Source organism: Lissotriton vulgaris, chromosome 12 (assembly GCF_964263255.1).
Source record: "Lissotriton vulgaris chromosome 12, aLisVul1.2, whole genome shotgun sequence".
Lineage (NCBI taxonomy): Eukaryota > Metazoa > Chordata > Amphibia > Caudata > Salamandridae > Lissotriton > Lissotriton vulgaris.
Genome location: NC_141700.1, coordinates 85,710,778 through 85,733,773, shown reverse-complemented (window position 1 = coordinate 85,733,773; position 22,996 = coordinate 85,710,778). Strand labels below are relative to the sequence as shown.

Genomic DNA, 22,996 nt, shown 5'->3' with positions numbered 1-22,996 from the left:
AGACTTTACCCAGCAGAATTTGCCATGCAAAAACTGATGGGTCAGTGCAAAATAAGCTTACTGCCTGTTGGCACCAAAACTCCCAGAAATTCAGAACCGCAGCCCTAAATTATTAAAATCCCATATAGTATTATTTATCAAGGAAAATTGCCCTTACTTTAAGAATCATTTATGAACAGTTACGTCAATGTCAAACATTCTTGTATAGCGCACAACTCACCGTGAGGTCTCAAGGCGCTAGCAAACAAAACTTTGGAAGTGACTTCTTCACTCATTTTGTTTTATACTTATATTTCACTGGGGAAAATCACTGGCCTTTAAATGTTCCACATTTTTTTCCAGGGAAGGACAAAAAACACCGTTCAAATGCTGGCCAGGTGACAAGTCTACCAGGTGGAAGGGTGCCCAAACCAGTTCCACTGGCAGAGACCAAGGGGTGAACAGTGACAACCTGTGTTAGCTGTTTTGCTATCCAACTCCCCGTCTCTGCCTACATTCCTAAAGCCGCGGCCTCCGCTCTCGGATGGGCCGGGCCAGACATGGGCGTGTGAGGCCGGGAGTGTTTGCCGTGGCCGGCTCTCCAGGGCTCTGACAGGGAAGTCTTTCTCCCTCGGCGCCGAGGGTGGGTCCCCCGGCTGCCTCTCTCGTCCCTCCCTCACAGCAGCCCTTCTGTCCTGTTTCCCTAATCCCTGCAGGATGTAGTGCGGTTTCTGCCTCAGAATGTAGCTGAAGTGGGTTTGACGCCTGGGGGACCACAACTCCCAGAGATCTGTGCGCGCGTTCCTCTCTGCGTTCCATTGGCAGATAGAAGAGTCGGGCTGCCCCGACCCATCAGCAAGGGAGGAAGAGAAAACTGGTGTGACACAGACACGAAGGGACGAGCCAGACAGGTAAGCTGCTTGATTTCTCTGGATTTTGCACTTTTACTTGTAGGCGACCAGTGCTTCAAAGCTGTCACATATAAGGAGCTTTCAGGAAAGGTTCGCGGCGCTATATATAACCCCTTTAATGTCTTGAGGGAGTAACTGTAGGTTCGTGTCTACACCAAAACTTTAAAAGGGAAAGTAAACGCCGTACGAGCTCGGTGGAAGTTCTGAATCTTAAACGCAACAAGGTGTTTCTTGTCTTAGTTTTTTTTATTATTGACATGAGCTATTCGTAAATTCATCATAACAATTACCAGAATATTTTTAATAACTTATTGCAGTGCAGTGATGACTTAAAGATGCCAGCTGCGAGAACCAGGGGAAAGGCAGGACATAGAGTGGAATTAAAGCTGCTGTTTAAAGAGGGAAATGAAACCTTGCCTTTTCTATTTGTGCTTTCTCTTTCTAGATGATATAAGCAGACAGGAGATATTTATGGCAGCATGTTAATTTTTCCACATGTTTAGGTAATTATAGGAAACATAGATTCTCCCTGCCATCAAGATTTTGAGGAAAGGCTTTTTTTTTATTTGACTTGTATTAAACTGATATTAAAATTTTTTGTCACAATAATCTGTTTTTTGAGTGTTTAATTTTGTACTAGAAATTCTACTTTTATTCTTCACGTTTATAAACATCCTATCTGTTTGCAAACGAAAGAGCAACTCACCAAGGTGATTGTCTCATGATATATTATAAGGATTAAAGTACACCCCACAGTACATTTAAAGGAAATTGCAAGTCGTCTCAGAGTTCTAAGACCTTATAAAGGAACTCAGCCTTGTGTCTCTGTCCTCTATACGGTCAAGCAACTCCTCAGTGACTTTCAGTATGCTTATACTGTATGGCAGGGGGTTCTTTACCGCATAAATACAGTGTCTAATCAGTTGTACCATTGTTATGTCTAAGAACATCAAACAATTGTTTTTGGAAGCAAGGGCTTTGTGCTAAGCTCACCTTTTTAACTTTCTTCTCTACTTGTTGTTTAATAATATCGATATGAACGCTTTGCATTTTAAATGACGCTTCTTACCACATTTCTGCGTTATCTTAGTTCTGTAATTAAAATATGTTACTATTACAAAAAGTAGTGGCACTTTATGAGCCGACCTCAGAAGGATGTAAAGCTGAATTGACTTTGATGAATTCTGACTCGTGACCTGAAGTTAACTTGCTGAGTCATTTGGCTACATCAAAAAGATACAGCTACAAACCAATGATGTGTTCATATATTACTTAACAAGAATGTATACGTTTTAATAATTAGAATTTATTATTTCATCCTAAATCACTCAGTCCTGGTCATTTGAATAGTCAACCCAGAGGGCCAGTTCACTTTTTCTACCTGTGAGTTTAAAGGCTGCTCTTGAGAGTATGAATTACAGAAAGAATACTCTGATCGCAAAAAGTAATTTTAATTAAATTTGGAAATTAGACTAGGCAGATATGAAGAAAAAATGCATGAAAATGTCCAGATGTTCAAGATTGCGAGGCGATGCTCACTGCAGAAGAATATTGATCCAATGCCTTAAAAATACAAATCTGACGAAGGTATATTCCTGAGGATGGTGCCGACTTCTGACATAGACGTTAGATCCATGTGAAATCATCTACAAACAAGCATTGGCAAACCCAACAGCTCTGGCCTTAACAAGCCTACAGTTTTTTTGTGCAAAAATATGCCATATGCAAAGCAGAATGGCAAACCTATAAATGTGAAGAAGTTGCCCAGTAGCCATGAACAGCAGAGAGTATTAAACTGTAACATGTAAACAGGTGTATAAGGGTTTGGCTGGGAGAAGTGGCACATGAAGCAGACTGGGAAATCTGTGACCTGCCTAATGATGGAATTCTTGTCACGGATGCGTGCAACATTGGCCCTAGGTTTACAATGTTTGACAATGGCGAATATATAACATAATTTAATACAAATTCTGAATCAATGACCACAACTAGGAATCCTTACACCATGGGGTAGGCAGATTGCAGCAAGTCAGGTGGCTGGCTGTAAATTGAAGGCCTTAACCCCGAAGGAGGGGTCTTGCACTACCAACAGATAATGGGTGTTTATTGTTCCAGACTCAGAGGTACTCAGTTTATCGACCTGGAGAGGATCATTGGACCACTGAGCCACCAACCCACCATACACTGTGCTCAGGGTATTGTGCACTGGGTTTCACAAACTTGTGCCAGGCCTTTGCTAAAACTGTAATTGGCGCTACAACTAGGAAATCCATTTTGCACCATTATTGTATGAGATCTGGCATCAGCCACCCAGGAGAACAACCCGTGGACTTCTACCGGAAGCGTAAGTAGGCAGGCGTGAAGTTTGTCCTGGGTTCTATACTTACTTAGGCATGAACCCTTGCTAAGACTGGCTGACGGTGTTTCGTATGACATACAAGCACTTGGCAAGGGGGACCTTCCAGAGTAGTAAACTGGCAAGCAGCTAGCCGCAGGCTCCCTCTTTTATCTAAGCTTTCTATCTTTTGGAATGTGATTCTATCTGGCATTTGACCCTACATTTAATTAGACGGTGTGAAACAGCCAAGGTGTACTTTATTCCTTCAATGCACTCTGTAGTATTTGCTCTAGTGTTACAAGTGTATACTTTGTGTAAAAATAATGACTAAATACACTGGTGGAGCAGAGTTGGGCTACTGGACAGTTTTTACTAATGGGTTTATATTGTGCTTTAGTGTTTCATAAAAACGTAATTAAAAAGAAACTAGGAGTGCTCAGGACTGTTTTTCAAACTCACCTTTTTGTGGTAGAACCTGTGGTGCGAGTCCTGTCGTGTCCTGAGGAAAGGCTTAGAATAAAGGAGGGCAGAGATAATTACTGTTGAGCTGTTCAGCGCCTCGAGGCAGCCTGAAGGGTCCATAAGCACTGTATTATTAACAATTCCATGACGTGGCGTGTGATGTTGTGGCAATGTCTTTCTCACCTGAATGTGTGATGTAGACCATAACAATAGCTTCCTGGCAGCTTCACCTACAGTGTTCTGCCTAAAAGGGATTAAAACTGGGCTCTCACAGTGTGTATTTGCCCCGAAGTGGATTCTCGTTATTCAATAAATATTTTGTTGGGTGGCGCAGGGTATGTCGCGCACACCTACGCCCATTCAAGAGAAGATTATTTTAAATTCGGTACAAAAGCAGGTGAGACAATGGGCACCAAACAAATGCAGAAACCTGACACGCAATAGGGTTTCCATGATGGGTCGCAAGGTATTTCAAGAAATAACCTTTGCATTCGAAGGGTGCGATAGAGTATTTTTTTAAATCCATGGCCTTAGTGCACAAGGCGTTCATTAGAAGACTCTGGGCCTGATGTAGATTTCGGTGGATAGGGTGTCCGTCACATCAATGCCGGATATCCTGTCCGCCGAAATGGAAATCCCGTAGGATATAATGGTATATATATATATATTTCTGACCACAGAATATCCGTCACCGTTGTGACAGAGTAACCCGTCCGCCGAGATCTAAATCAGGCACCCTGTCCTTCCTAACCCTCGAATTTCCCTGACTCAAGGCGGTAGAAACCTACAATCCATCTCCATCACCTACTTCCTGCTCCCAGTCCCACCTGCCCGATCCGCCTCTCAAGGTGAAAGCGCATCCTCAGAGGCAGCCTCCGAGCACTGTATCTCCTGCCTCCACACTTGCGATGTTAAGTCGGGTGACTCTTGAACAAAGATGCTAATGCTTGGCATTTAACCAGTAAGTCTCTCCTAATATTGCTAATCAAGTTGTCTTTAATTTTACACTGCCAAGAAGTTTATGCATTTGTGTTCTAATAAATTGACTTAACACAATCATGTAATCAAGTTAAAAACATTTAACTTACTTTGTGAGCCTCGAGTAATGTTTTTTTTGTGAGGCAAGAACTCACCATTTCTATAACCATGCAAGTTGAATTTTCCTTCATTCTTCTGTTTAGAATATTTTGCTGTTACTACCTTATAGCAATGATGCTCTCCTCTTCTAATCAGAAGTGGTCTTGTTTTTCTTCTGAATTGCAGATAACAATTTACTTCAAACATGAGTCCCTCAGAAGCATTCAACGCATTGGTGGCCGGGGTAGATGTGCTGGATTTCACAGTGAAGGATTCCCCCTGTGATCTGCTTCTCTCTGGAGACAAGCCATTTCCATTGCTGGTGAACTCAAACGGTGAAGTTCTGGTTGCGGCCTCCTGGTACGGGAAAGGAAGGGTCCTGGTGCTTACCCACGATGAGTACCTGAATAGTCCAAAGTTTGCCAGGCTCCTCCAGAACGCTGTCAGGTGGCTCCAGCCTTCTCCAGAAGCTGTGGTTGGTGTCCATTCCAGTCTAAATTTCCTGCTCCAGTCTCTTACCAGTGGTGGCGTTCCTGCCCAGTCCAGTGAGAATTTCTACGATACCTTCGGAGTGTACTGCATGAATGCCTACGACGACCGGCAAGCCGGTGACCTTGTTGCGTTTGTGAAGAGAGGTGGTGGGATCCTCATCGGGGGCCAGGCCTGGCAGTGGGCATCCTCACACGGAGCTGCAAATGTCATCCCCAACTTTCCTGGAAACCGCATTGTTGGCGTGGCAGGGATTCACTTCACACCCAACAAAGGTGTGCAAGGGGTGTTCCCGGTCCCTAAAGAGATTCCTGCCGTAAAGCTGGTGATCCCGTGAGTATTGAAACCTAGCTCTGTGCATTTGAAGGATCTTACATTAAATTTTATTTTAGGTTATAGATGTCTTTGTGCTGGGGGAACTGTCGCTCACTTGGGGAGAGTCAACATTAATAAATGCAGATGTACTTGACCATGAAATATTAGATCCTTTGAGCAAAATAAGATATTTATAGGCGGTCAATATATTTTTTATTTCAATCTTTAGCCATTATAATTTATCAAAAGTATTGCATAATAAGGGTTTATCTTAGAATGCTTTAAGGCTATGTATTTTTGTTTTTAAATAAATCTTTTTTATTAAACAGTTGCTCAGTACATTGTAAACACATCATTACTAATAATAGTACAGCGCCTCCAGACATGAAGGCCTTGCCTCACAGCAGGCGCACATATTAGTAGACAATACATGGATTATTGGGAATGGATGGAAGCTCATACAGCCTCACTGCTCAAAGCATATTTCCTCCCTCCCTGACCTAGCCCCAGATCTAGCCTTCATGAGTACCTGTACGTATCCCATTTGTCCCAATTTTTCTCGTATTTGTTTGGGCAACATCAACACTGGAAAAACACCCACTCCGCCTGTAGACACCAATCTACATCATTCTCCCAGGTGCGCATCCAAAGCTTGGGCGACATTTTGCTATGCCACCCCTGCTACTAATGCTAACCAAATCTTGGTGTACCTGGCCCAAGTGTTCTCCCCGGTAATACACAGCAAGTGCCATCTAGCATCAAGTGGCACTGTGAGGCCCGTGACCTTAGTCATAACTTGCCCTGGCCGCGGCCAGGGCGACGGACGCTGGGAATCACTGTTCGATCCCCGGCTCTGGCGGCAGGGGTCTGCCCAGCACCATGCGACTCTGGGCAATGGCTCGCTTAATCTTCCCAACGGCCCCCAGCGCCGAGCTACCCCTTCAGGGAGGATTCGTACTCTATACAAGTACTGTATTTACATTTTACACCACCCTCCTCCAGTATATTTGGATCACAGGGCGTTCCCAGATGAAATGAAATAAAGGAGCCCACCGTGCTGCATCCCCTGGCACAGAGAGTAGTATCACATCAGCCCAAGCGATGCAACAGAGACCTAGAAGAATAGGATTTGTGCACTATACGCAACTGTATGAAGCAGAAGCGGGCACATGTGGCCACCTCCCTAGGGCCGGCCAAAGCCTCCGCCCAGTAGTCATCCGCATTCAGTCCCACGTAACCCTCCCAAACTTCCCGCAAGGAGCGTAGCAGATCCGCAGTTATTCATTATTTCCTTATAAACCAGTGTGGTTGTCTTGGCTGGCATTGGATCTAGCAACAGTCGTTCCTCCAGAAGGGAAGACTCAGGAAACTGTTCCCCCTCCGGCATGTGACACTGCAATGCGTGCTCCAATTGCAAATATCGAAACTGTCCCCTGCTCCCATTTTGTATTCCATCTGCAGGTCTTCGAATTTCAGTAAAGTACCCCCTCCAAATACCTCCAGGGCAATTGATACCAATCAGTTCCCACTTAAGGAAACCTTTATCTGTCAGCCTGCCATCCCAGCCCAAGTTTTGTTTGCATCATTCCACGCTGTACCACCTTCTGAGTGTGGTGTGGCAGCGACTTAGTCTGCTTATCATTATATAGGATCGAGGGGTAGCCCCGACCACCCATGGCCTCCTGATCAACTCAGTAGGCAGGTTCGTCTGTATCTCCAAATACCAAATGTCATTGATTGTCACCAGCTGGGCAGCCCAGTAATAGGCTCAGATGGAAGGCACAGCCAAGCCCCCCTCGACTACTCCCCCTTTGCTGATTTTACTTCTTATCATAAAATGCTTTAGGGCTACATCAGTGTCATATTGGGGTGCTTGAAATTTGCCAACCCTCTGCCCTGTCTCTGTTTACTTTTTAGAGGCAACTGCCCACCATCATTAATTGAGTTTCAGACTTTATGATGTCATCTTGATAGGCCAGTGACTTATCCCTATCCCTTGCACTCAATTAGAGTCCCAGCCTTGTTTAACTGATGGTCCCTCAGCCCTATCTGCTTTTCAGAATAACCAACATGCCACTGATTCTCCAGTCTTTGCTGGCCTTTCAACAGTCTATATGAATTGTGAGTGCCTGTGCACCAGCTTTCTTCTCACAAAGATAACAGACTTTCAGAGACTGAAGTGTGACTCTCTTTCACCAACCCATGTCTGTCTTTTAGTGGATCAAGTGATTGACTCTTCCCTGGCACTAACTTTCTTGTAGAGGTCAGAAAGCATGAATGTTTGTATCAGCCTCGCAAACATAACCCTAACAGACGTCTCATGGGGATCCAGCTTTATCGGTCAGACACATAGCTGCCCCCGACACAATCCTACGGCTTTCCTAGAGTGACCCTAAATTATGGCTTCATCTTCTATTTTGAGACATGAGGGAGATCAGTATTCAATAAATTGAGTGAATACAGACCCTAAGAAGACTGACCCATTTAATATGAAGTCCAGGGAGATGGTTGCATATCTGGGCTCCCACTGTAAGTCATATATTTGATTTTGTCCTCATGGATATAATCGCAGAAAATTCTACATTTGTTAATCGGGAAACTATTATTCATGAAATTATGAGAGAAAAGAAATGTGGGCCATCCTGTGGAGAATCATATTGAGAAATTAAATAGGCACAACAGGAGCACCATGCATTTACTTAGGCCCTTTTCAGATTACTTGTAAAGATCCCAGGAAGAAGGAAGGAGGAGGAGGAGATAAGTTAGGGCAATTTCATTTTGCTCCTTAAATATTTTCTTATTATTTCAGCCCTGTTTTTTACGGGCACACTGTATCACTAAACTGCTTGTAGGTGCAGGAGATACTGTAAAAGAGAAGAAAGAGAACCATCAGGCAGAATGGGTAGGTTTTCAAGTCTTTCCAAAGGCCAGGCGCGGTAGCTAGGGCGGCTCTTCCACAGGTGTAATCCTGCCTCTAAGTAGCATCCATCACCTCTGGATGCGGTTGAGATTGGTGGACTGCAGAGGCCTGGGGTGAATATCTGTGTATTTTGTCTTTTAGATAGGTGGGTGCTGAGCCACTGAGCCATGTGAAGGTGAGGGTGGAGATCTTTAAAGTGGTCCTGTCTTTAACTGACAGCTAGTGGCAATATCTGCAGTGTTGGGTGGTATGTCTGTTTTTTAGATGTATGCCTGTGTTTTATACATTTCTAGTCTGTGACTCTAGCAGTTAATTGTTATCTCCCTAAATGACCTACCTCCTTTTCCGTTGACGTTCTGAATGTTAAGATGTAAGTGGAAAGGCAAGGTTGGTATTGTTACATACACCTCACATTAACGATGCGCTTAAGGACTTTTGGAACGAAGAACAGTCAACAGCTCTGATAGCGCAACATCGATAATCAAAAGCAACCATAATAAACAGAATGAATTGGGTCAAAAGAATAATGGGACAGAAGAAAGACTAAAGGACCATGTATGTGGACTCAGTCACATGGCTATCTGTGCCTAAATCTGCTTGGAAGCCCATAGTAGTAGAGTCGACTGAAAGAGATAGGACCGTAAATATTCTGGTCATCGTAGGGAGGAAGAAGAGGTAGCTGGGGGGGAAACTTGGAAGAGCCCAGGCAATACAAATAGAGTGTTAGGGGATACAGAGAGCAAGCAGGAGGGGATTTGTGAATGAGTTGTAGGTACTCCTTGTGCAACAGAGATGAGAGGATATGTATGTGAAGGAGGGATATAAACTGGAGACAAGAACAGCAAGTACATGAGCAAGAGACAGACTCAGTGGAAGACTAATGAAGGAGATATCAACTAAGATTTCAATAAAGTTATGTAAGTTGTAGCTGTGTGGTGGTTTTATATTAATAGGTAGGTGAACAGTGGTTGCCATGGTGGTGTGAATAGATTAGAACTTTACTGAATGTGTGCTGCTCACAAATAATAGATTCCAAATTGTTATTCCCCAACAAATAGGGAGAAGTATTGAAAGGTTGACTTTACATGCATATGAGAAATGGTGAGAAAGTGATACATCTTACATACAGTATGAATGTCTCTCATTGATGATGTTACACATTTTAGAAGAACTCCATTAGTATACATTGTCAGACTAGATTATTTTTAGTATTCACTCCATTACAAAATCAAAAATCTTATAGATGTCTAAGGATCACACATACTGTATATCATGAGACTTATTCTTATTTTGGCATCATATTGATGCAGAAAATTACCCATATGTTCGTCATCTTAAATAATGATATCCTTAAGAAAGTGAAAATGGATGCTGAAAATATATTAGGTTAAGCATTCACTTGATACACTTTATTTTGTGTTAATTAAGGACTTACACAAATATTGGTTTGTTTTAGTGGCAATTGCTAACTTACAACAATGGCAGAGACTCTTGGGGAGATGGGGTCTTAAAAATTGTGTTTGACCTACTGGTGAATACATTTTTATGTATTAGACAGCTCTAAAGCACTGACTAAGACCCATTTCTTTGATGATAAATCTAGTTAACTCTCACATGGAGTATGCCGTTTAGCAAATGTTACCCATATGGCGTTAGTTCTACCATTGGCAAGAAGCAGTGCATATTAAAATAATCTATAGTAATGGCTGAAGTGTATTTTGATTTGGGTGATGCGAAAATTCACTTCACGGATGGATGTTAAAGCAATTTACTATGGGAAGCATATTCAATATTTGAGTATCCTGCCAGATACAAAATTGTAGAGGGAAGCAGGAAAAAAAAAATTGCGTAATGAGTGCATTGAAACTTTTCATTTTTGGACTTCTATTTGAGAATGATATTGATCAAAACCTACAAAATTAAATAATGCTCGGCTACAATGTTGGATGCCCAGTGTGGTTTCATGAGGCGATATAGAATGTAAATTTTGGAAGAGTACTTTGGGAAGGAGTACTTTGGTGCCTTTTGAGTTCATCTACAGATTAATGATCCAGCTCTGCATATCTGTGTGTGTACAACATTGATATTAGTTTGATTGACTTCTAAATTATGAGAAAACTCCACCTCAGCACTTTTAAAGGGTGTAAGAAAAATCTCAGTTCCGAGTACACTGGAAAGGAACAAGAATCTTTAATTACCTGTATTACAATAGAGATAACTGTGCTGACAGAAGTAGAAGAGGTTGATCTAGAAGGGCCGCAAAACCCAACAACATGATTACACACACGCACCGGCGGACTGCCAGAATGTTCGGGTGCAGTCATCAGAGGTGTTGGATAGCCGAGCCTAAGACATATAACACTCTCTGGGAAGGCAGAATCCTACAGGACCGAAATGTAGAGTGTATGTAAGAGACTGACCAGGAGACGGAGGGTGGGTGGACAGGGAGGGATGGGTAGTTGGGGTTTAGCAGAGATTATCTAAGTCACGTATATGACAAATGAACGATGTAATTAAGAGATATCCGGAGAATTGTAAGACGCAATGGCAGCCTAATTTTGAAAGACATGCTACCAAAAGTTAATGTTAAAGAAAAAGGAAAAGACTGATATAATGTAAAATGATTGAATGTAATGTGAACCAACTGCTACAGTCACGAATAAAGAGTTAAAAAAAAAATACAATAGAGATAACTGAAAATAGTGTTGACTCAACATGAAACATTTGCCCTTAGGGTATGTTCAAATCAAATTTGAAAAACATCTTAGAATGCAGCTATAGAAAATGTCCATATGGCAGTGATAGAAAAAAAAATGTCGAGTGTGGAATTAAATCGATCAGTGTGCAAAACCTCAATTCTTAGTGTCACATTTATTACGAAAGTAATCTTAGGATTAATTTAGAAAAGGGCAGTTAAAATTGCATGGGTCTATATCCCATGGAAAGAGAAGATAAGTAGTGTGTGTTAAAAAAATAAAAAACAAACATGTTTAAATGCAAATTTACAACTGACTCTGTATATATTTTGTTATGGAATTGAAAGAAACAATATGACCAGAATGAGATGCTATGTAAATTCCTGAAGATTTCAAAGAATTGGTTCTCTGCTTGTATAATTATATTGTCTAATCAATTTCAGAAATTGACGCCACTTTTGCGAAAATTAGCAAAGCATTATGTTTGTATATGCAAATTTTGAAATTGTTACTTAAGTAGGCTTTTCCCAGGTATACTTAGAATACTAGTAACTGCAGTTTAAATGTGTATTGTTTAAATATTTATTAAAATCAACACTAAATTAAGTTTTTGATTGTCTGATTAGAATATGTTTTCCCATAGACATGGTGTTGATGCTACTCCGGACCTGAAGTATCTCTTTAATGGTGTGACTCATCTAAACATCAAGGGCAGTGCGGTCCCTTCAGAGCTGTTAGTCCATGGGCAACTAGCCTTCCCCGTTGGACTCAGTGATTCCCATCAATGCTTCGTGGCTGCAGCACGGTATGGAAACGGACGGGTTCTGGTGACAACACATGAAGCATATATGTCCCACTCTCAGCTAAAGAAGTTCTTTCAGAATGCGGTTTCCTGGCTCGACAACGGGAGGAAGGGGAAGATTGGCGTTGACAACAGTGTCAAAGGCGTCCATGGCCTTCTCAGTCAGGATGGAATTGCCAGTGAAATTTCTGGCTTGGTCCCAAACCTTAGCGTGTACTGCTGCAATGCCTACAGTGACCGCGATGCTGAGACAATTCATGAGTTTGTTGCAGAGGGAGGAGGGCTTCTGATTGGAGGCCATGCCTGGTGGTGGGCATCTCAAAACAAAGGAAAAAGTGCAATAGCAGACCATCCCGGCAACAAAATCCTAAACCGGTTCGGCATCAGCCTCCTGCCGAGCACCATGAGTGGAGACAACTTCCCCGTTCTGTGTGCCGAGGAGGATAGCAAACACTACCACTTCCGGCACGCTCTCTTCCAGTTCCAGCAGCATATTCGCAACAAGGATGAACCAAGGGCACCGCTGACGTCTTGGCTTCAGAGGTTGCGCCAGGATTGTGCCACAGTCATGAAGGTTCCAGTTGAGAAGTGTCCCATGTTTGCACCCTTCCAGCGTGTCTTCGGACGGCTAGTCCACAAGGGTGGGATCCCGACAGCTTGCAAAGAGAATCCAGTGAAGAGCAAGTCCAAGGAGGCCATGCTGCTGGGCTTGGTGTGCGCCATTGATGATGCCAGCCCGGACGGTTGTTGCGCCAGCCAGTTGTTGCTACAACAAGCCCCAGTGCCTCCTTCAGTGCCTCCGATCTCTCTGGAAATCAATGCAACCAATCCAGGTAAGACTTGCGAGCAGTAGTTTAAGCTATTGATTTTACTGTGAAATCATTCTGGTCGCAGGGTGCCTAGAGTGTATCTTCAAATGGGAAGATGTAAAGTAAGGAGTGAGAGTGTAAAAAGAAGCTGATACAGATAAAAGGAAGAGAATAGAGAGAAAAGAAAGAGAGAAGGAGGAGGTCCCCCCTTCAGGGTAGTAGATGAAAAACAGCCAATGCCAAGTATGTTTTGTGCCTGTGATTTATGTGTAGATGTTTCTGTGTGTTTGTCTTGGTATCTGTGAATTTCTTTGTGAGTTTGTACCTCTTCTGAAAAAATGCTTCCTTTCTGCCTGCAGGTCCCGCTGCCTGGGTCAGCACAGCCCTCTACATTCCTCCGGCATGGACAGCCACAATTACTCTCCCATCAAATGTGGCAGGAAAAGGTCTTTCAGTAAGTTGTCCTTCATTCAGGATATACCACTTTGCCTTCAGTTCTCTACAGCATGCAATGTTGTAAAATGTATATATGCACCAAAGATTATGAGCTCGATTCACAAAGACCCTCCGAGTTAAGGCGGAGGTTCCAAAGTCGCGTCGGAATCTCCACCATGAGAATTGCCATTGTTTAGATTCCGCTACAACTGCAGAGCCTTATCCATGACTCCAGAGGCTCCTTGTAAATCGGCCCATGAGAATACAATCATTATGTTTTTGGTCTAACGCGCACTTGTGACTAGCCCATCTATTGATGGGCCTTGCTCCCGGAATGAGTACATTGAGGTTTACAATAAAGAAAGTTCATTTGATTTCGTGTGAGCAGAAAATGACTCCTTGCTTACAGGGAAAGGCAACCACTCGAGGGCCTCATGGATGGTCCTGTTGCTTGTGACCGCACCTCCATTTATGCTTTTTCCTGGCAGATTTATTTCTCATTTGCAGCTGCTAAATACTGTCAGACTCACATCCTATAGGGCAGAAGTACCCAATCAGTTGACGTATCACATTGCAGCCAGGCTTACAACACTCAGTGCCCCAGTACAGCTGTGAGGCTCCCACAAACAGTACATGCAAGAGCTTCCCCAAACACATCTCAATCCTCAGTTCCTGCCGTAGACTCCTGGACTTTGGGATTTACTTATAGTTTGGCCAGATAGGTTACTGCATCAGAAACATGGCCGATATTCAGTCCGCTGTATTACAAGCGCATTAGAGCATGTGGCACTTGTAATTCAGCAGACAGAACATCTGTTATGTTTTGGCAGAGTATTCTGTCCACCACAGTCTAAATAAGGTCCTTTGTTCTTTTACACAAGGATCACACACCTCAGACCACATCATCCACATGCTTATCTTCCCCTCATCTCTTGTCGTTTCCACAGTAGTAGTGTAAGGGTTGCCATTACTCAACTGGCTATAGAATCACCCAGGCTTCCAGCTGGTTGACCTGCTGTGCCGACATTTCTCCACTAATTTACAAACTAGTGTGTGCCCTTGTCCATTGATTTATATAATTAATAACAAATTCTCTGTATTTGCATGCTTTGTCCATGTCACCTGTCAAGTCACCCGTGAAAAAAGGTTACTGTCACTCAGTTAAACACACAACGGTTTTAACTTTTATTTTCTATGATCCTAAACTAAAATATATAAAATATATCATCCATAAATTTATTTTTAACTCTACCACTTCCATTTTCTTGCCATAATCCTAATCTTAAACCAGAGTGGTATCCACTTCATCCAATCCTTTTAGTTCCCATGTACCTTTCTTCTTCCCATAGTACCATAAGCTATACCTCATCACCTAACCAAGAGCTCATTTTTTTCAAATTGGGGATACACACAGAATGATAAGGATCTCGAATTTTCCATTTTCGAATGGATTGAATAACATGAATTAAATATAATTTGCTAGATTGAAACAAATAAAGTACTTTCACCAGACAGGAAAGACATCCTCCTTGTGGGTTTTTTACTTTTTTTATGAACATGAAGGCGCATTTTGTATATAGTGATTGTAGGCTGTGTGACAATGGAAGGCTGGACTACTTTCTATAGGCAATGTTTTTGTGGGGGCTGCATCTAGCCTAAAGTACTAAGGGCCAGATGCACTAACCCTTCTTACGAACGCAACAACACTGATTTGTCATTTGCAATAGATAAAATGTTTTTTCCTCTGTACTAATCCCATTTTAGGAGCTGTAAAAAAAATTCCAACTCATTTCTTTTTTACTCATGAGATGGGACTCCAAATTGATACGATTCAGTATCTGGAAGGGGGGTTTTCTAGGTGTCCAGAGGACCACTAGCAATTCTTAAATAAACTTTTAAAAAATGAAAACTTTTTTAAAGGAAAGGGGATGCAATAAAAAAATGGGTTTACTTATTGAAAATCAGTCACAGACATGGTGGTCTGCTGACCCTTGCGGGCAGCAATTCCTGTTATTGTGGCCAATTGGATTGAGTCACAATTTGTGATAAGAATAATATTTAGATAGGTCATATTGGGACTGAATCCAATTCTTTTTTTTTTTTATACAAACCCACTTAATAGTTCATAGAATGGTTCGGAAAAATATTTATTGGTCGCAAAAATACTGGTTGCAAATTGCGACCATTTTTGTCTAGTAAATAGTACACATGGCCTTGAATGATCTATTTGTGTGTATATTGGAGGTCTCCACTTTGTGTTTCCTTGGTCATCTGGGTGACAGGAGCACTGGCCGCCAGAGCCACTTATATCTTTATAGCTAGTTATAAGAGTGCATAGGCACATACATGAGGGTCTTAAGGGGGTGTCACACTGGCTACCATTGAACCGTAGAGGCGCTGCCTCTACTCTTCCACCGATCTCCTGTTCGCTTGAGTTTGGATGCCACAAGGATATCTAGATTTGAAAGAAGATAAGGTATCTTGGGGAATAAGGTCTTCAAGACATTCTCCTACCTTTTTAAAATTAAGATATCCATCATTCTGAGCAAAATCTTAAAGTTGGTGGTCAGAAAATTCTACAATTGAAGGCTCCAGAGGTGGTGTGCAACAGATCAATATGCTGTGCAAATGTGGTGTGATTCGCTCCCTGTCCTTACTGACTACCCAGCCTGAGAGCCAAAATATGCAGAAAGTTTCTGTGATGAAATGAATCAGCTACTCTAGTCACCTCTACAGGGCTCCTATAAATGTACGAAGGGTCTGTATTTATTCACAGAGCTAGACCGATTAGCGATTCAGGAGCCTTAAACCACAAGAAAATATTGAAGATTAGCATTCTTGATCCAATTACTTAAATGTATTCAATTTAAGACCTCTGCGCATTCCATAAAAGTACCAAGAATGACAAGAGCAACCAGACGTTCCCTCTCGATCGCTTAGATCAGGAGATCAAGAACTCCTATGTGTCCCAAGGATTAAGAAGACAAGGCAAGGGGGCAGGGCCTTATCTTTTGCCGGCCCTAAGCTGTGGAATAATTTCCCCAGAGACATCAGACAATGCAGGGAACACCTTCCGTTTAGGAAGAAACTAAAAACCTTTCTCTTCCAATATTAGGTTATCTATATCAGGAAATAAGGATACATGAAAGAATCTGCTTTGCTTAAAATGATGCCAGGGGCGCGGAGATACTCCTTCGGGAGTCGATTCCCAGCGCGGTATAAGCTTGCAAATAAATAAATAAAATAAGAGCAATCAGACTCAAGCTTTAAAGATAAAAGATTATCACACTTTACCCAAAATTGAATTGTATGTTATAGTACGAGAAGGACTAGCACTTAAGTGCCCACCCACCCATCCAATGAAATGGAAGAAAGACTTTTGAAAGAATAAAAAAGACAGCAACAATAAGAAGTGCTTCCATTACTGAAACAAGCTTAGGCCCTCAGTATGGATAAAGCATGGATAAATTTTGTCTTCCACACTACACGAACCCATAGACAAAAAACATAGCGTACTTATATGGAGTGTTTAAAATTGAGAACATTCCTTCAGCTCTTTGCAGAATTAATTTGATATTGGATACTATAATATTCACTGCCCACTTCTTATCTTGTCCCATAATGCTTTGCAGGGCCTTTGGTTGGGATTGTATGTTTGCCCATAACTGGGCTTGGGGTGGTCCTAAGAGGATGGGACCACCACAGAATCGTTCAGCATGATATGCTCTTTGTGTTCAATTCATCTGATTGGTTATCTCCCTAGGTTAGGGGGACCCCAAAATCATCACCTCTCTCATTGCCCGATATTTTTTATTTTCAAAGTTCACTTTTTTGAATTGGTTATATGCTTATTAGAATGTAAAGTTGCTTTATGAAAGTATTTGTGGGTGCAATTTAGTAGATGGCTCCGCTACGCAGAGGAACTGAGTTATTGCCTGAATTCCGTGTTTTTAATGGAATGCGTAGTTAACCAAACTCCACGAGCGGAGTTCATTGCCCAGGGTTAGTTTGAATCCTGGCTCAAGTCAACATCCTTTGATTCTGGGCAGATCTCTTAATCTGCCAGTGACTCAAAACATGGGTAATGTAGTCTGGTTCTGTTGGAAAGAGCTCTAATGCCCTCCAGCCAGATTCAAGCTATAAAAACTGCAAAAGAATATCAAAGATCATAAAGGACAGTAGTCTGTAGGTGATATTTTCACAGGTAGATACATATTATGTTTTGCACCTGAATATTAACTGATGATAATAGATTGATAGCAGAAGCCAAATGCAAGCTTATAGCCCATGTTAACAAATCTTTCATTTATGCTGCTCCCCGGTGTCTGCCTTCATGTGCTGACCCACACCCTGGCGACCAAGGTGCTGGGGGCAGAATGGCCAATGCGCCACCTTGACCGCTGCTTCATAGTTGGCAGGCCACTTCCTTATCCTCGTTTCTGTACACTGCGACCACCATGTTTTTTTGGCCATCATGAGTTGTCTTGTTTTTTGTTCTCCTTTCTCCTACCCCTCCTGACCGATCACTTCCACTCTCATAGTTTGTCCCCACCGCTTCCCGCATACCTCATCATGCAAGTAGTTCTCACCGCAGAAGCAGGGAATAGGCGGAATGTGTACTGATGTGTATTTTGGCAGCAAACACACCATTTTATTTTGATTGGACTGCTCCAAAAATTATCTTTTAAAATTCTCCCCTGGCCCATCTGTTGTTGACTCCTACACTGTTCAGAGTTCAGCTTTTGGCCTCTGTGGACGGGATGTGGGGGCGAGTGTTTTTCACTCTGGTCACTTTGTGCGTGGCAGTGATTTGAAACCTCCTTCCCATATGATGTTGCTACTTCTTTGTGCAAACGTCTGCATCCACTTGCAGGAATCCAGAGCTCCAGAGCAGGAATGTACCAAAGACATCCATATCCTTCTTTGCTGGGAGCTGCTTTTGTGACCTGAAAGATCTATACTTTGTCAGTAGTGAATTTCCTTTAATATTATTAAGAATTCCTAGGGAATGAATGATTTAATGTTTCTAGCCTGGATTATTCCTATCTATATTGACTAGTACATTTAAAAAAATGGATTTTAATGCATCCATTACAAATATTTTGTGAATAAGTGCTTCATTGACCAATGCATTGTTGACAAAGGTAAGGGTTGAAATATAATTGTTTATCTTCCAAACATTAATGATAATTTGTCACCTACAATGGGATTCATTTACAAATTCATCAATTCAATTGCAATTCCAGGTGCAAATTGGATGCCATTCAGATAACCTAAACAGCGCTGACCAGTTCTGCCGTGCTCCGGTAGTTATACGGAAATATAGCGTCAACGAAGAAAGAATCCCGGTCTCTTGCCTCTGGGGAGGCCTGCTCTATTTTCTGGTGCCTGAAAAAAGTAAACTTGGCAAGGTGCAGGTCACCGTTGAAGGTGCGGTGCGAGCTCCCTTCTTCCGGCGTGGTAAGTATGTACACAAGTGCCAGTTTACAACAGCTTGTTGATTGAATCCACTGTGTGGTTCTCCCTGGTCTCCACCAGGGGCGGCCTTAGGCATGTGCAAGCTGTGCACCTGCACAGGGCCGCCAAACCCCAAGGGCCGCCACGCCAATATATATCCTTCACATAATAATCCTCTGAGGATGGATACATATTTGCGTGGCGGCCTCTGGCAGGGATTTGGCGTATATAAGACACGACCACAGGGGCCGCCACGCCAATATATATCCTTCACATAATAATCCTCGGAGGATGGATACATATTTGCGTGGCGGCCCCTGGCAGCGACTTGGCGTATATAAGACACGGCCACAGGGGCCGCCACGCCAATATATATCCTTAATATAATAATCCTCTGAGGATGGATACATATTTGCGTGGCGGCCCCGGGGTCCCCTACCTACGCTCCCTGCCCAAGGCCGCCAGGAACCTAGAGTCCTGTCTCCACCATGCCAATAAACAAGTCAAAGTATCAGTCTTCTTTCCTGTACAACCATCCAGAGTTTCAGCTGGCTGCCGCTGCGGAAGGAGGTGGTCTCAGGAAATAAAGCTCACGTTCTCCACAATGTTGTCTACACATTCTGAGGTGTCTGATATAGAGAGGATTACAATGGCTTTGAGTCTTGACTTCACCAGGTTACAATTTATTTTTCCTTCCCATGGTATAGTGCTTATTATTTTGTACCTGAGAATATTTGCATTTATTACCCGTCTGTGCTCTAAATATCTTAGTTTTCTCTGGTTCATTTTTACCACCAGATGTTTCATGGGTTCATCAAGTTTTGATATGGCATGTTGTGTCAATTCATTTGTGCTCTAAATTCTTTCTTTACTCATAATTTGTTGGCTTTTTTTGTTGGTATAACACAATTGATGGGGTTCACCCAAACCCATTAACACTGACAGCACTGTCTGCTGCAGAGAAACAAGCCTCAACCACACCGCAAAGGCTTGTCGTCTCTTTGCAGTTGCATTATATATTCTTTTGTTTCCACTTGGCTGCAAACCTTCATTTTGTTTGTGCATAAGTTCAGTGTATGACATGAAAACAAGACTGTGGGATCAGCAGACTCCTCACCATGGCCCATCTAACTCCTTTACCATTATACTTACAGGCTACTGCCCGCGACAACCCCGACCATCTCTTTGTCCACCCATGACCATGTAAATTTAATTTGATCTCTGCGTACATTGCTCCCATGATGACATCAACCCTATGGGATTGCACCCCAACTCCTCGAGGCTGCCTGCCAGTACAAAGTCTCAAATTGCCTTTCTTGTACATTGTTCTTAAGGGCAGTTCCCCAAACTTCAGTTCATTTTTTGCAGGAGGAAATCATAAAATAAAACGTTTATGTAGTTTACAAATTGGAAGTGATTCCATCATTTGCAGAAGTTTAAATATGAATGAATGAATATTGCTTTATTCAATAAAAACATATCTTATAGCAAAGTTTAAATATGTACTTTCATGTTTAACATTTTGACAGAAACTCACTCCAGTGGCAATAAATTGAGAGCAGTCGGTGAGTGAGATGGAAGACGAAATCCACTGCTGTTCATTTTTTAATTTTGAGATCAAAGTGAATAACAAAGTAGTCAACCACACTTGCTGAAGCCCCTGCATAGGCATAGGAAGTCGATGGATAGACTTGTAGAGATGTTGAGGGTAAAAGATATGTTAGGAAATCAGTTTAATGCTACAAATTTGACTTTACATCTTGTTGCTTTCACTGTTTCCTCCCCAGCGCAATTCACAGATGCCTCGTCATCAGAGAGCGCCTTGATCATTCCATTTTGATAGGTTTTTAGTGCACCCTCTTATGGCTTGCTCCCAAGTGTCCTTTCCGCAATCCTTCTCAGTGCGGCCCAGATTCCTATCTGTGCCCCTTCCAGATTGCTTTTCTGTGCTCCATAAGGTTTTCCCTCAGATCCTTTTCAGATTGAATTTCAAGGCCTTTGCCAAATTGGCGCCCTTTGAGGAATACTCTTAGGTACCCTAGCAGCTTGTTGCTTTTAAATGCCTCCGTTATGGCTTACATCTCAGAGCCTTTGCGCCCTTCTAAATTGTAGCTTAGTTCTAGATAGCATCTTCGTGCTACCTCATTCGCGATTTGATTGCTCCTCGGTCTTCCTCCGAAGAATTCCTCCTCAGGTCCCTTTTAGGCTCATTGGTTCCCAATTCCCATTGCTTTTCAGTGCCCATAGCTGACAGCCACTTCCAGTTTCTTGCCTATCCATTCCTGATTTCTCCAAACCGCCCACTTCCAGGTTCCAGTCCCTGTCTCATATTGCTGCACAACTTTTTTTATCTAGAATTCAGCTCACTGCCATCTTTGAATTTATGCTAAGTTTTCTGGTCTGGATTTCTGCTTACTGTTCCTACTTGGATTTCAGCTCTGTGCGCTCATCTTTATTTCTACTTGAGACCCTCTTTCAGATATCTGCTCAGCATCTTTTTCCAGATTTCAGCTCATTGTCCTCTTTTATATTTATGCTGACTGTTCGCGTCTGGATTTCTGCTTGCTGTTCTCCCTCGAATTTCAGTTCTGTGCATTCACCTGGATTTCTGCTTCGAAATATATTTCAGATTACTGCATAGTGTCCCGTCTTAGACTTCTTCTCAGTGCTATCCTGTGGATTTCTGTTCAATGTTTTGGTTTGGATTTCTCTTAAGGCCAATTTATGGATTTCTTCTTAGATCCCTGATTCTTATTTCTTAACTAAACACTTTTTGGCATGTCTTCTTAGAGGCCATATCTGGATTTCTGATTAGTGTAATCTTCTAGTCTTCACTTCCATGCCTTATTTGAGATATATTTGAGGTCACTTCAAGTTTGATGATTCTGAAAAGTTTTTATCTTGTTACTGAGCTCCAGATTGTCCACCCCATTGGCCTTTTCATGTTTTTCTTGACTGGCTTGTCATTTTTCATTACAGTCCTCCTGGTTGTTCATCTATAGCCTCTTGTTGTGTCCTGTGCTCTACTCTTGGAATACTTACTTTTTCCTTATTCATAGCTCAGCCTTGCAGTGCCTCTTTTCTAGAGTCACATATTTCGATTAGTCAAGGCATAAATGGGAGCAAAACATGTAATATCTTAGATGCTCTGTTCTGCAGTTCAATCCCATCTTAGTCTCTGATTAGGTACAGTAAGTTGGTAATGATTGTGGCGATATTAGCATTTAGGGCCATATGTATCATAGTTCCGTTTTGCGATTCCAAAATAGCGATTTTTAAGGAATCGCTATTTAGGAATCGCAAAATGGTATGTATGAAGAAAATCGCTATTTTTTAGCGATTCCTTAAGCTTCCTTAATTGCGAATTCGCATTTTGCTAATCGCAATTTGAGAATTATTGCAAGGGTGCAGGGGTATCTCAAGGACACCCTGCTGCACCCCTGTAAATTACATGTGTGTGCATATGGCGCACATACATGCCCAATGGGCATGTATGTGCGTTATATGCCACCCTCACAAATGCACAATTGTGCATATTTACAAGAAATCGCAAATTACCACCAACTACAAGTTGGTGGTAATTTGTGATTTCTAAACCTCAAATCGCAATTCTTAAAAGCTTCATACATAGCATTTAAGGAATTGCAAAATTGCGATTCCTTAAATGCTATGGCAAATTAAGGAATCGCAAGTATTTGCGATTTCCTTAAGATGCGAATGTTTCATGCATTTCAAATCATGCAAAATAGCCTTTTGCGATTCGCAAAGGCCGAAATTTGGCGAATTTCGGCCTTTGCGATTCCCAAAAGGCTTGATACATATTAGTGTAGCAAGAGTGCTATGGCGTCTCATGCAACAAAAGGAATAACCCCCCTCTGCCTCTGAGTAGTGAAAGACTGCTGCAGTTGGGTTCATTGGACCATCAAGCCCCAAGACAGTGCAAAAGCGCCTGCTGCAGTAATGACATGTTATAGTTAACAGGAGTATGACCCATATACCTGATTAGGACTGGGTAAGGAAGGTATAATCAAAAAACAATGTCCCAATAGGTAAAATTAAACAGTCAATTAAACAAGCATGCACATCGCATTGCAAAAAGGAAAGAAGGAGAACACTCTGGAATTTTTTGACAAGATAGTTAAATCATCTTATTTATAATATACGGTCATGGTCAAGAATATACAGTTATTTCAGCAGCACTGTGTAAACTCAATTACGTGACAACCATAAAACTTGGTGCTCTACAAAAGTGACTGTCGTGAGGATGAAAGTGGCGACGCAAGTGAAGAAATAAACAGCGTGAACG

At 42.1% G+C, this 22,996-nt stretch overlaps 1 protein-coding gene across 1 annotated transcript in view; it reads left to right on the top strand.

Annotated features, from left to right (window-relative positions):
- The first annotated feature begins 609 nt into the window (after positions 1–609).
- The window catches only part of LOC147673407 (TRPM8 channel-associated factor homolog), a 36,984-nt gene continuing 14,597 nt past the window's right edge, over positions 610–22,996 (top strand). Inside the window, exons 1-5 of the mRNA XM_086947264.1 lie at positions 610–890; positions 4,954–5,589; positions 11,831–12,822; positions 13,158–13,252; positions 18,480–18,693. Of these exons, the coding sequence (XP_086803390.1) occupies positions 4,973–5,589; positions 11,831–12,822; positions 13,158–13,252; positions 18,480–18,693 (1,918 nt within the window). The 5' untranslated portion in view covers positions 610–890; positions 4,954–4,972. The remainder of the gene's footprint in view (positions 891–4,953; positions 5,590–11,830; positions 12,823–13,157; positions 13,253–18,479; positions 18,694–22,996) is intronic.